The following is a 13387-nucleotide window of genomic DNA, read 5'->3' on the forward strand; positions in this document are numbered from 1 at the left end:
CTCCTGAAGGTAAATTGGGGTATGCAAACTTTCGAAGAAGGTATCTTCCAATTCCTACTAACCACTTTTTTTATTATGTTAGACAGGGGATCATAGGAAGTTACACATATCAGCTTGTCTAATTCTCTTTTAGGATTCTTTTGGAACAGTACCTCTTGTGGGGTGCCTTTAGCAACACAAAAGAATGATGGACGGAGTGCTGAAACTTTTCAAATACTCACCCGCAGTCACTGATCTGGGTTTAATCCATTGTTCTTTTGCTCACCATGCCACCACAGTTTGGACCCAGCCATGTGCAAATCAGTCTTGACCTTGCTCCCTATGGGAACAGTCCAGCCCGAACTGCCAGGCCAGGTCCTCCCTGGACCACAAACAAGCATCCTGGGACCGGTTTCAGGGTATCACCTCTCATCAGCTGGACTTGTGTGAATCCAGTGGCACGGTGAGCAAGGGACCCACATCTGTGAATACCCTGGCCACTTAGGGTGAGTTTAGCAACACAAAAGGATGATGGACTGAGTGCTGAAACTCTTCAAACACTCACCCCCAATCACAGATCTGGGTGTAATCCATTGTTCTTTTGCTCACCATGCCACCACAGGTTAGACCCCGCCATATGCAAATCAGTCTTGACCCTGCTTCCCATGGGAACTGTCCAGCCCAAACTGCCAGGCCAGGTCTCTCCTGTACTGGAAACAAACATCCGTGTACCGGTTTCACATAGTGCAGTTACCTGCTAATTCTGTATCTGTGTTTGTTATTTAGAAACAAAGTACATCATCCACATATAGCAAAATATTTGAGGTTCTCCATTCATGGTGATTCCCCTAAACTATCTATCCACTCCGAGTATACTAGCCAGAGGTTCTACGGCTAACGTAAAAATCATGTTCACAGAGGGCAAACCTGCCGAATTGCCCTTTCTGTTGTGTACTGGAAAGATATAACATGACCCGTTCTGAGTCTCACAGTTGACTTGATGTACAACACTAATGTCCACTTCCAGAAATCAAACCCAAAGCCCCTCCACCTAAGATTAACTAATATAAATTTCCAGCATACTATGTGGAACCCTTTTGTGAAATCTATGGCTCCTGATGTAGGTGATTGACTCTACAGATATTGAAGGAAAACTTTCTCCCCAGCACTAAACCACTTTGATCCCTATCCTTTTTTGTGGAAGCAAATGAAGTAGTCAATTCGCTAGCACCTTATTAAGAATGTTATACTTGAGCATCAATAATGGGTGTTAGTGTGCCCTGTCTAGTGAGTCTTTACCAGTTTTCTGCAACTTATTAAATCAATGCTTCACACAGTGAGGGGGCTACGATTCCAATGGAAATCCATTGATCCAGGGAGTTTCCCTATTGCCATTGCAGCTTTTTATTTCAGATTCAGTTACTGGGGCATCCAATGCCTCCATTTGTCCTTTGTTGTAAGGGTGTCAATTGTACCATCATCAAATAATCTTCAGTTTCTGGCTCCACAACAGCTTTCTGTTTTTGTGGATGGTAGTTTGCATGGAGTGCCTTTATATAGTGATAAGTTGTTTTCTATAACAAAACATTTGACCTTGGGAGGCTTTGTCTTGTGCTGCTAGTGAGAGGAAGTGTTCATTGTTAAGGTCAAGTAAGCATGTGCTGCAGGCACACGTTTATATCTCAGGTTGTCTTGTGGGCTAGTAGTCTTGCCTATCAATGCTATACTCATGAATCACATGTCTTTTGTTGATCATATTGCCTTGTTTATCATTGGTAGAAATAGAATGAAGGGCCAGATGTACAAAGCGTTTTCCAGTCGCATCGACCTGATTCGCAGAGTCAGGCCTTTTGTGAACGGAAAAATGATTTTTCTAATGTACAAACTGCAAAATGTTACCAAATCACATTTTGCATTTGTGACCCCTTCTCCTTTGAGAATGTTAAAAAAATATTTTTGGAGAGCAGGAAGTGGTCCTACGGACCACTCTCTACTTTTAAAAAATGAAACTGCAATCTTTCATTTTTCCATTGAAAACACATCCCATTTTCCTTTAAGTAAAGCAAGCTACATTAAAAAAAAAAATGCTTTATAAAAAGCAGTCACAGACAGAAATTGCGACCTACATCATTAAGGTGCATAAAGTAGGTCTATTTGCATCCCATTAGGAATTGCTAAAAAACTCAAAAGAGTTTCATACATTAGGAAATTGGTATTTCTAATAACAGTATATCTGGTCCAAAATTCCTAAACGGACGCACATAGGATACCATTCCTAGCAAAGAAAACCTGACTAGTGGGTTGTTTTGTAACACTCTGCACCCTTCCCTTTTTGATGCTCTGGTTGCCTCTTTCTGTTACTCCTAAAGAGGCCTGTGTGCCTGCTCTTCAATTTCCAGTACCCTTTCTCTCAGTCAAACCCCCGAAAACAACATGAGAGTAGGTTTATGCATTTACTACTAGGCTCTCTACTATATTTACCACAAAAGTATGGAAACAAGCATTCTGGGACCGGATTCCTCAAACGTTCTTAGTACAACCACTTACCTGGCATCTGAGTCAATAAGTAACTGCCTTGTTACTAACAAATACTGTCATTAAAAAGTATTAAAGTTCCCACCCCAACCGAATCTCATTTACCCTGTTGTTGTTGGAAATTTTCGCATGTGGCATTGAGAATACAGGTATCACAAAAGACAAATGACTCCCATTGCTAGATGATAAATGCACATTACTGGTACCTGTAATGGAATTCTCATGCAATCGTCTTTTGGGCTTTGATATGGGCTAGTTGAAACATATTTTTTCCACACTAAGTTGAACCAAATAGCAAAGCAAGACATTTTTCTTTGTAGAGAATCTACTTCTGATCATGGCCTATAGTCCTACTGCCCTACAGGTGAACAAGGACAGCCCTTCCAGCAATATTTTTATTAGCTGTCAGAAGTTATTCAAAACAGAACTAACAGAGCACACTAATCTGATTGGTTGACAATGTGGCCAGACAGATTCCTAAAATAAGCGCAATCTGATTGGCCACTCTTTCAACCAATCAGAATGGGTCCCAATGTTAAGCCAGTCAGAATCACTGACTCTGTATCCCTAAACCTGTTTTTCAATCCAGAGAGGCCTGTCTGTCAGGAATATTTTGGTAGTTTTTCTAACCGAATTTGGCTGTGCCAACATACTAGAAAATGTGTTTATTTTGCTATAAAACATTCTATGATAGCATTGTTTAGAGCGGTAATGTTCTTCTGTTTATTTATAGTAATACAGCTTTTTATGCTTGTTTTATTGGCTTTACTGAACTGTGATAACTCCGAATATCCTTTTTGCGTCATATAATGTATATTATATTTGACAGCCTTTGTATGAATAGTTTGGGTGGGCGATTGACGGTGATGAGAATATGGCTGTTTGTCTTCATTAACATAATTATTGTTATTATTTCCAGTCAGGGCATTAATATCAGTATTCGTTGTAGGTATGTCTAGTACATTTTTAATTCTATATGTATAATCTGTTATAGGGTTGAAGGATGTATTCCTTTCTGTCGGCTCAACATGGTACTGGATGAGGTGACTGGAAGATGTGTATATTTTGAAGATTGTAAGTTTTAAGTCTTTTTCTGATTTTTGTTTTATTTCCTTTACAATATTGTCTGTATCTCAATATACTGTAGGATAGCTCAGATTCCTCATGACAGATAATAAGCCTTATTTTTATTTGTTTTGTTTTTTAATATAGAGCCTTATGAGAAATTGAGTTGTTGGTTGGCTGGGGTGTCGTAGCCCTGGTCAAGCAGGGACCACAATTCTTTTCAGGGTAAGGCACAAGCAAACTCCAAATTAACCTGTGCTCAAACTCTGATAGCTTGGCAAAGAGCAGTCAAGCTTAACTTGAAAGCAATGTGTAAACTATTTGTACAACACTTCAAACATTAACACAATGAAAACACCACATAAAAAGGAACTCACCACAGGTTAGAAAACTAAAACCTTAATGAATAAATAAAACAAGACTAAAATTACAGTAATCCAATCAGTAGAACTTGAGTTATGATTTTTTAAATAAAAAAACTGTAGAATAGTTCCTAAAAGCAAAAAGCGCCAACCAGGGATATTTGGTCATGCCAAACAGGGGCAAATCAAAAGTTCAAGCCAATTGCGTTGGAGCATAGACCAGCTAAAGGTACCTAGTTAGGCCCGCTAAATAAAGTACCTTAAATCTTGGTTGCAGAGCTTTGCGTGGATCTGACTTAAATATGCGTTGTTCAGCTGAGGCGATGCATTAGTTCGGTGATGTGGTGAAGCTGCAGTTCCAGACCTGCTGCTCTGGCATTGTCAATCACATTGACAGGGCTAGCAATGTGAGGGCTGGTGTGGGGGATGCGATGCGCAGTTGAGGCGATGTGTCAGCTCTGATGAGTGTTTAAGCTGTGATGCAGAGGTCTAGGCGTCGAGACTGCAGTCGACGAGAGGTGCAAGGACCTTCTCCAGGGAGGTGTCAAGCAAAGGCAGGTCTGAAGGTGATGCCTCAAACCCAAGAAGTGGGATGCGGTGGTGCTGCAAGCCTTTTTTGCCAGGCCCAGTTTGTGCAGCAGTGGTGATGTGGAGGTTCTGCTTGAGGATGCACCGTTCAGCTGAGGAGATGCATCAGTTATAAGCAGGGATGCGCCGCTCCGCAGAGAGGATGCATTGGTTCCGCTAGTAAGCATCTTAGGCTCATTTCCAAAAGTTCAGGACTGGGGTAGCCTCACTTGGCAGGACAGACTCACAGAGGCAGAGTCCAGGTGGAGCGTAGGTGGGTTGGAAGTATTTTTTGTCCTTGAGACTGCAGGTCAGGATGCCAGCCAACTAGCCCAAGGAGTCACCCTGGGTTCTGGATTCAAGACATGCAGGCCCAGTCCTTCTCACTCCAAGGCAAGAGGGCAACAGGCTGCAGGTCAGCACAACAAAGCAGGAGTCCAGCAGAATGCAGTCAAGCAGAGTGGCAGACCTTCAGCAGCACACCAGTCTTTGTTACTGGCAGAGTATCCACAGGTCCAGATCTTTATTGAAGTAGTGGTGTCTGAGGTCCCATTCTTATACCCAGTGGTGCCTTTGATGTGGGGGATACTTCAAAGACAGCCCTTTGAAGTGCACAGATGCCCTGCCTTCTCTTCCATGGCTCCAGTCTAACTACAAGGGGTATGCAGCCAATTGTGTGGAGACAGAAAACAGCCTTTTGAGGTGAGGGTGAGGCTGTGCCAAGCTACTCCCTACCATCCTCCCCAGGATGAACCATCAAGTCACACCCAAGCTCCCATTGTGTGGCTGTCTAGGAGGAATACAAAAAGCCCAACTGCCAACTACACCAAATCATATGACCAGAGACAGGCTGCAGGCACCAGCTGGCTAAGGCAAGAAAATACCAATGTTCTAAAAGTGGCATTTTCAGAATTGCAATTTAAGATCCGCCTTTACCATAAATTAGGATTATAAAATGTGATTCCAGAGACACTAAACTCGAAGGGGTTATCTCTTCCCATTTGGGAATTATGCAAATAAAGTGTTACAAGGCAATTCCAATGTTAACCTATGGGAGTGATAGGCATTGCAGTGGTCAAAAACAAATTTAAGAGTTTTTCTACACCAGGACATGTGAAACTAAAAAATACATGTCCTACTTTTTAAATGCATTGGATTCTGCCCTCTGGGCTGTCCATGGCCTAACCTAGAGGTGATTTATATGTATTAAAAATCAAGGTTTGGGCCTAGCATAGGGTTTATTTTGCCAAGTTGAAATGACAGTTTAAATTTGCACATGCTGGCTCTGCAATGACAGGCCTAAGAAATGTTTAAAGGGCTACTGAAGTAGGTGGCACAATCAGTGCTGGAGGCCCATTGTTTGTATTATATTTACAGGCCCTGGGCATATGTGGTACACATTTCTAGGGGCTTATAAGTAAGTTAAGTTTGCCAGTTGGGTATATGTTATAAGTAGAGAGCAGAAACACTTTAGCACTGGTTAACAGTGGTAAAGTGTGCCGAATCCTAAGGCCAGCAAAAACTAAGTCAGCAAAAACAGGAGGCCTAAAGGCAAAATATTAGGAGAAACCATGCCAAGGATACCAGATCTAACAAGCTATAATAGACCAGTCTATTTCATAAACACATTCGCAAGCAATTTAAGCATCGAAATCCTGTCCCAAAGAAAAGCATTTGAATAACTGGTATGCAGCCTACCTACAGAATTATCCATGATTTTATTTTCTTTCAGAAATCTAGTTGTCTCCAGACATCATGTGAAATCTCTATATTTACCATGAACTATGTGTACCTTCAAGCACTTCCAGGTGTTAGCATTGGGTTGTAGTAACCCTCGCCTCTTGTCTAACCTTTGTAAAGTTGCATTTGATTACTGTTAAAAACCTACCTTGTGTCACCTTCCCTTCCCCACGGCCCAGGTAATATTATTCAGTCACCATGGGCCGGCAGTGGAAGCTGCGGAGGTGCAATTCTCAACTTTGTTAAACTCACAGTGCATATTGTACATGCATGTAAAAACATTGCTTTGAAAATCAGTTTGATTGTACTTTTGTGGTACTGTGGTCTTGCTTTTTTTAATGCATTTGTATTTGAAAAATTACCTTTTGTTTCAGACTTTTTATTCTCTCTTTTTTAGGCATTGAGCCAGCAGCTTCCACCACTCCTTCGTCGTCTACTGTTCCAACACCAACATTTTCAAACATCACATCTACCTTCCCCTATGCATCAGTTATGGCTATGCTAAGTCCAAGTGCAGTTTCTAAGGTTGAATCCAAAGTGTTGACTACCACAGTGACAATGGGACCTGTATCATATAAAAACATTTCAACGCCTTCTACTGCTTCAGCATCTAGCACTGCACCTCTACCCACTTCACAAAAGGGTTTGATAAGCAGCCCTTCTGTAACACAGATACAGTTGCTAGTATCTCCATTTCCGACCACCACCCTCATAACAAACCTTACCACTGCCAAAACCACTACTGTAGTGCAACCGGTGACTACTGAGGTAGCACACTCAAAGACTCGAGCCACTCTCGCCAAACTTCAGACAACAACCGCTTCTTTCGTTCATACTACGCTGGGAATCAGCACAGCTGTGCCATCAGTCACAGCAACAGGGGTGACGCAGCTCGTTACAACTTTAAAACCACCAATAAAAACAGCGGCTATAACCTCAACAGAACTGCTAAAAACAGCTTCAACGCGCGATTTAATTCAAGTGACACCTACTACAGCTACAACTGTAACTCGGGAGATAGTTCCAGTGACAGAAACGCCAGTCACAACTAAAGGAGAGGCATCTATTTCAACAACACAAGCACCACTCCTTACAACGACCGTGCCACTGATTCCTCGAACAGAATTTCTAACAACAATAACAACAGGATTTGTGTACCCAGAACAAAGCTCAGTTCTGTCGAGTACAGCCAAAACATCCTTAATATTTACTGGAAAAAAAATTGAAAGTGAAGCCTCCACGAAGGAGTCACTTACACAGAAAAGTGTTTCTTTGTCAATGGGAACTGATTCTTACAGAGAAACCACAAATCGAAGCGAAGCTGTTGAAGGGAAAACAATAACATACGGAAGTACGACTAACGCCAGCACAGCAGTGCTTTCTCCACTGGCTACTGAAGTGTTTGCTCCAAAAAGCACTGAACCGCAAGCTCCCTCAGAAACGACGAAAGCAGTGGCTGTTTCCACGAAGAGCGAAACGCCTCTTGTTATTGTTCCATCTACGGCAAAAACGTTAACATTATTAGAGACAACTTCAACAGCAAAGCACACCATACCAGGGGACCACACGGTGACCAGCGCGCCAATGATTTCTCATACCGAGGCCGCTTCCACGCAGGCAGCTCTGCAAACTGAAATAGTCAAAAGTCCACCCATTCTTATAACTGGTCCCGGTGTAACATCCAAGAAAGAAGTCATTGCACCTGCCACGACAAGTATGCTTCCTCTCTCCCCCTCCTCCTTGGAGACAACCATTTCTCCATTTGCTGTGTTTACACGTGCGGTCTCAACAGAGCAAACACGTGACGTTTCTTCAGAGAAAATAGGAAAAACAACGGTAACGTCTCCTGCTTCCCGCGTATCAGAAGAACAGGAAGAACCATCAGAAACATCGTCAGTTCCTGAACTGCTTCCAGCTACGAACGTGACAAAAGCAACAACTTCATACATTGAACTGTTAGTGTCATCAAGAGGTGCCACAGTCCCACCATTTGCTACACCACTGCCATTATCAACATCTGAAGCAGCAGTTCCTCTAGAGGTATCAGAAAAACACACCTATATTACTTCAACCATATCACCTGCCCTGCATACTTCAATTGAATTCCCCAAATCCACACAAACAAGCATAGTCACCACACAGGAAACAAGTGCTTTACCTACAGGAGCCATATCGAGGCCCACATCCGTTGTGACCTTTTTAACAAAGACAAAAGAACCTTTGCAACCATTGCTCACCACTAGCTCCTACGAAGAAAATATTTTGAATATTACTAAACCCACAATTGTGCCATTTACTTTGTCTTCTGTTGAACCTGAAACATCACAGAAACCTGCAATAAAAATGGATACATCATCATACAGTACGTACCCAGATTTCACTATGTTTGTGTCTACACTAAAAATTCCACAAACTCTTGTAACCACAGCTCTTGTTCCCCAGTTTTCGCATACAACACATGTGGCACCAACGGAAGCTACCACACTGCTTAGTGACACGTCTACAACATCGACTTCCATAGTAGTACAATCACCATTTCATTTTGTAACATCTTCATTCCCCAGAGAAACAGCTTTGCATTTACTGAGTACAACGACTATAAATGGTACAGTGGAACAGAAAACGGTACAAGCAATAACTACACCTTTCTCATCTATCCCTGTGTCAGACATTAGTGGAACCACGCCAGAGCCCTACAGTGAGCTGATCAGACCATTAGAAGCTATTACAGAATCAGCACAAGAAAAGTCATCAACTCTGGCCATTTCTGCGTCTTCTCATTCTACCAAGACTTCGACCACCAAGTCAACACTGTTAAAATCAACAACTGCAGCGCCAATACCAACTACCTCTCAGGTGCTGACAATACAGGAAATACCAACAGCGTTGACTACCAGGACACACATAGACACTACCACAGCCGTTAGTTATACAGTTGCCAAGCAAGAATTTAAAAACCTGACTGGAATAATCAAACCAACTCTTCCTACAATACCAAAATCATCTTCCACTGTCAATTTGACCTTTCTCAGTGTTACAGCAGTAATAACTCCAACTCAGGTTTCTTTAGCAGAACAGACTGCCCCACAAACAACAATAACTACTGCTACAACATTCTCACCAAAAGTGTTAACAATTAGTTCAACAGCAACTGTAACACCAGGAAAAATAAGTACTGCAGCGTACCAAACAACAGCATACACAACTCCCACTGCATATTATTTCGCGGATACTTCGAAAAGCACTCAGGCTACAAGTGAATTTAGTTACGTGTATCAAAATGTAACTACCACTTTGCCAACAACAGCATACCCATCAACTCCTCCTGCTACTCCACTAACGTCAGCACACCCAAGTTTGAGAGAAACCACAATTCCACTAATAGGTAATTTTTCTGAGCTTCCTACTCTAGGATCTCTAATAACAGCTACAGCAACTGCAGCAACACAGACTTTAAGCACAATTCCACCTTTGGAAACAACTTCCGTTCCAAAAGGCGAACCATCTGACTTGACCTTTAGTATCAGCCCAGGCCCTTCAGTTGCAGAGAAAACTCAAGCTTTGTTAGCTACCAGTGCTGTGAAACAAGAGACAACACCTTCCCTTCCTACAGCACAAGTTACAGACAGGATTTTGACCCCCACGTACCAGTCATTGGTTACAGAAGTGCAAGAACCAATTCTAACCTCAGCTACTTTAAAGAAAACAACGTCGTCATTACTTACTTCAGGAACGTCGGAAACAACTATAAAAATTGGATTACAACCCACCAGTGTCCATTTGCTCTCAGTAGGAGCAGAAACTACAGTGGGCTCAAACGTGACTGAAAAGGTTTTTAGTACCACAGGGCTGGCCCCTCTTTCAACAAAAGTTCATATTCCAGCAAAAACTACTACTCAACCACCTGGTACCTCTCAAACATTACCTTTACAGAAGTTGTCAACAGCAATCAGTACACTAGGATCCACCCCTCCGTCCATTCAGACAGCGAGGACGTCAGCTATAACAACAGCAAGTATATCCTTCACATCTTTGAAATTGTCACCTACACCCGAAAAATCCACACAGCCTTTAGAAACAACAGGAGCTCTTTCTTCAAAGGCAACACATACAGAAGGTCCAGTTTCAAGGAAAATAGAGAAAGTTTTTTCAACTACAGAATTTGAAACTACTAGCCTATATGTTTCAAAAATATATGAGCCCTTTACCTTTCCCTCTTCTACAAAAACAAGCATAATATCAAGCACACATGGCGCCCCGAGTTTCTCTGGAATTGAAGGCACGTCTATAAGCACATCAACACTTGTTACTGGTCTGCCCTCTCTCCTAGAAACCCGGTCTGTAACGTTATCTCCTGTGCCTTCAACTTTGTCAAATTTTACGGCTGATACCGAAGTGGGGGCGCTTTCCTCTCTGCCCTCCTCTACCAAGCCTGACATTGCGCCTACTGCGGAACTTCCAAGGGAGGTAACAGCGGAGCTAACATCGGAAGGCCCTGCAGTCTCAATTTTGATTCCAACTAGAGAAACCGCAACGCTACAGAGTTGTGTGGTGAGTAAAATTGCAATAACGTTGCATGTTGGCCATAAATCGTAAAGTTTAGCTCACTTGCAGTTTGTTTACTCCAGTCACAGCTCAAATTGTTAGTATTTTCAAAGGTCAGTAATATTTATTAATCAATTTTCTAAGTTTTTGCCCTCCTATGTGAACTTAATTAGAATTGTGAATCTCTGAACAAAATTTGTATCCTTTACTTTGAAGAATTAAAAATTATACTTCACGTGTTCAACTGCCAGACCTGCCTGCTGCCAGAGTCATGCTAATCGTCAAGTAAACAATTAAAACAACTTAATATAGAAGAATTGGTTTTGAAGTGTGCAAGACTTGTTGCACATCTTGTACTCCCTACATACAACAGCCTCTTGTAATATGTGTCCTACTCAGTTAATCAAAAAACGGGATTGTAATTGACTGTGTCTTTGTGAAGCAGAAAATGCTAACTTATTTTCTACAAGAAGGCCAGTGAAAGTTTTATCTTTCATGGAAAATAGTTTTTGGTATTCAATATTTGTGTGTTATTTTCTGAAGTGTTTTTTTTTTTGTGGTAAATATACTCTATAAAGCCATCTGTATTGTATCAGAAACACATATACATGCGTAATGATGAAAGCACACAGGTTTCACAAATTCAAGGAATAGCTCAAGTCTTTATCAAGTCTAGGGTTAGTGGTTTGCTGTGTTATGCTATGTTAGTTATGTTTGAAAAACACACACACTCCAACACACACACACAAACTCACACACATTACGTTTGCCGTTATGGCCATAATGTGGTTAGATAAGGTGCTAGGGCAGCTCATTTCTGATGCCCTATCAAGAAGAACGGAAGCATTGCATTTCTTACCTGAATTAGAGGTGGATGTTTATTACTGATTCCAGAACACGATAAATTAAATACAAAACAGAAAATGCCTCTTATCCCGATTCCCGAAATCGTCTAAGCCCTTGCTAGAGCAGTTGAAAAATTATCTTCAACGTGCACTTCATTTGCTCCCACATTTTTAACAAGATCTTGAAGGTACCTTACCCCCTCTTCTGTGTACAGCATTCTGTTGCCGCCTATCTCAGCTTTGCTATATAAATTCCTGCACATACATCTGTTCACACCAAAGCAGTGTCAGAAGTTAGGAGCTGGAATGAAGAGGTCTTTCTTGGACATACATGAGGGCAATTCCACAGAGGTAAAACTACAGGTGGACATCTCAGTGCACATAGATTTACCCCAAAGCATGGGCGTAAATCTCTGCCTAAATGTGATTCAGCAACTTCAGTAGTTTACGCCTAGTAATAGAACTGCATATGCCTGCCCCATTGCACGAGGTGGTCGGGACACATGCAACTCAAAATACAAGCATACAGTAACTACTAATAGCTTATTATGTTTATTTTATGAAAATTCACAAATTTTAGTGCTCCAGAGTATAGGTGGAGATTTTCATTTGCACTATGGAGAACCACAGATTGAAAGAAAATAGGGGCCAATATGCCACAGGAGGAAAATAATACACACCAAACAAACATTAGTACTGAAGTGCATAAGTAGAACTCATACCCTAGGCTCCTCCTTTCTTCCCTGGTGCTACTAGATGTTGAGGTGATAGACACCTGCTACACTTGTGTTGTGTGTCTTGTGTGAGACACATATTGTGTTATGAGGTGTATTTTAGTGTGTATAGAGTAGTCTAAGATACGTTGTGTTTTTTAATTGTTTAACATTTTGGAAATCTGTATTTGTATTTACTATGTTTATATTTTTATAGTATGATTTATATTGGTGTCTACATTGTCAAAGGTTGTAAGATCTTTATTTTCTTTGATTTGCTGTTATATTCTTATTATGTATATATGTCTTTGTGCTGGTAGTGTTTTTCCCTGACTCCTTTGATTTCTATGTGATTCCCTTGAAGCACCTGTGAGTGGCCATCGGTTTTGTGTCACTTACTCTAAGACTTGTCTGGGGTAGATTTAAGACTGTTTGGGTTGCAGTACTTGTGCAGTCCATGTGGATGCAATGTTTGTCAATTGGAACTTACGTACCCTTTTGTATGTGTGTTGTTGTATTTTCATGTCCCTGTGCTGCTCTTTAATTATAATTTTCCCTTTCTTTTTCCCACTTTGTAGTAGATAATTTTCATTTCCAGCCAGCTATCGTTGGCAATCGTATGTTTAAATCTAAAATGAAGAGCTATGTGTACATAACTCCACAAACAGAGAAGAATTCTGCCTACAAGAAACAGGGCCAGTGTAGGCATAGATGTATGCCCTACCTAGATAAATTTCATTTATAGTGATGTGACATAGTACTACAGGAGTACTACCACATTTACACGTAAACTCCCTCCTGAAGTTGTTTTATCTTTTTTGCAATTAGTTCAAGGAGGTAGTATGTCAAAAAAGGCCTTCAGCAAAGAAGAGAAGTATATTTGCACATTTTTTTACGTAACTTTATTACTGAAAAGAGGAGAGTAAATAATTGGTTTAACTGCATAACCTGGACCAGATTAATTATGCTTGCACTGCCTAGTTGTACAAATACCGATGTTTTAACCAAAGAATCCATATGGGGGAAGACAAGATAT

The 13387-nt window shown here is 41.2% G+C and overlaps 1 protein-coding gene across 1 annotated transcript in view; it reads left to right on the forward strand.

Annotated features, from left to right (window-relative positions):
* OTOG (otogelin) overlaps window positions 1-13387 on the forward strand; it is a 956473-nt gene that overhangs the window by 591914 nt on the left and 351172 nt on the right. The window contains exons 34-35 of the mRNA XM_069221482.1: window positions 3509-3588; window positions 6646-10799. Coding sequence (XP_069077583.1) covers window positions 3509-3588; window positions 6646-10799 — 4234 coding nt within the window. The remainder of the gene's footprint in view (window positions 1-3508; window positions 3589-6645; window positions 10800-13387) is intronic.

This window comes from Pleurodeles waltl, chromosome 3_1 (assembly GCF_031143425.1).
Source record: "Pleurodeles waltl isolate 20211129_DDA chromosome 3_1, aPleWal1.hap1.20221129, whole genome shotgun sequence".
NCBI lineage: Eukaryota > Metazoa > Chordata > Amphibia > Caudata > Salamandridae > Pleurodeles > Pleurodeles waltl.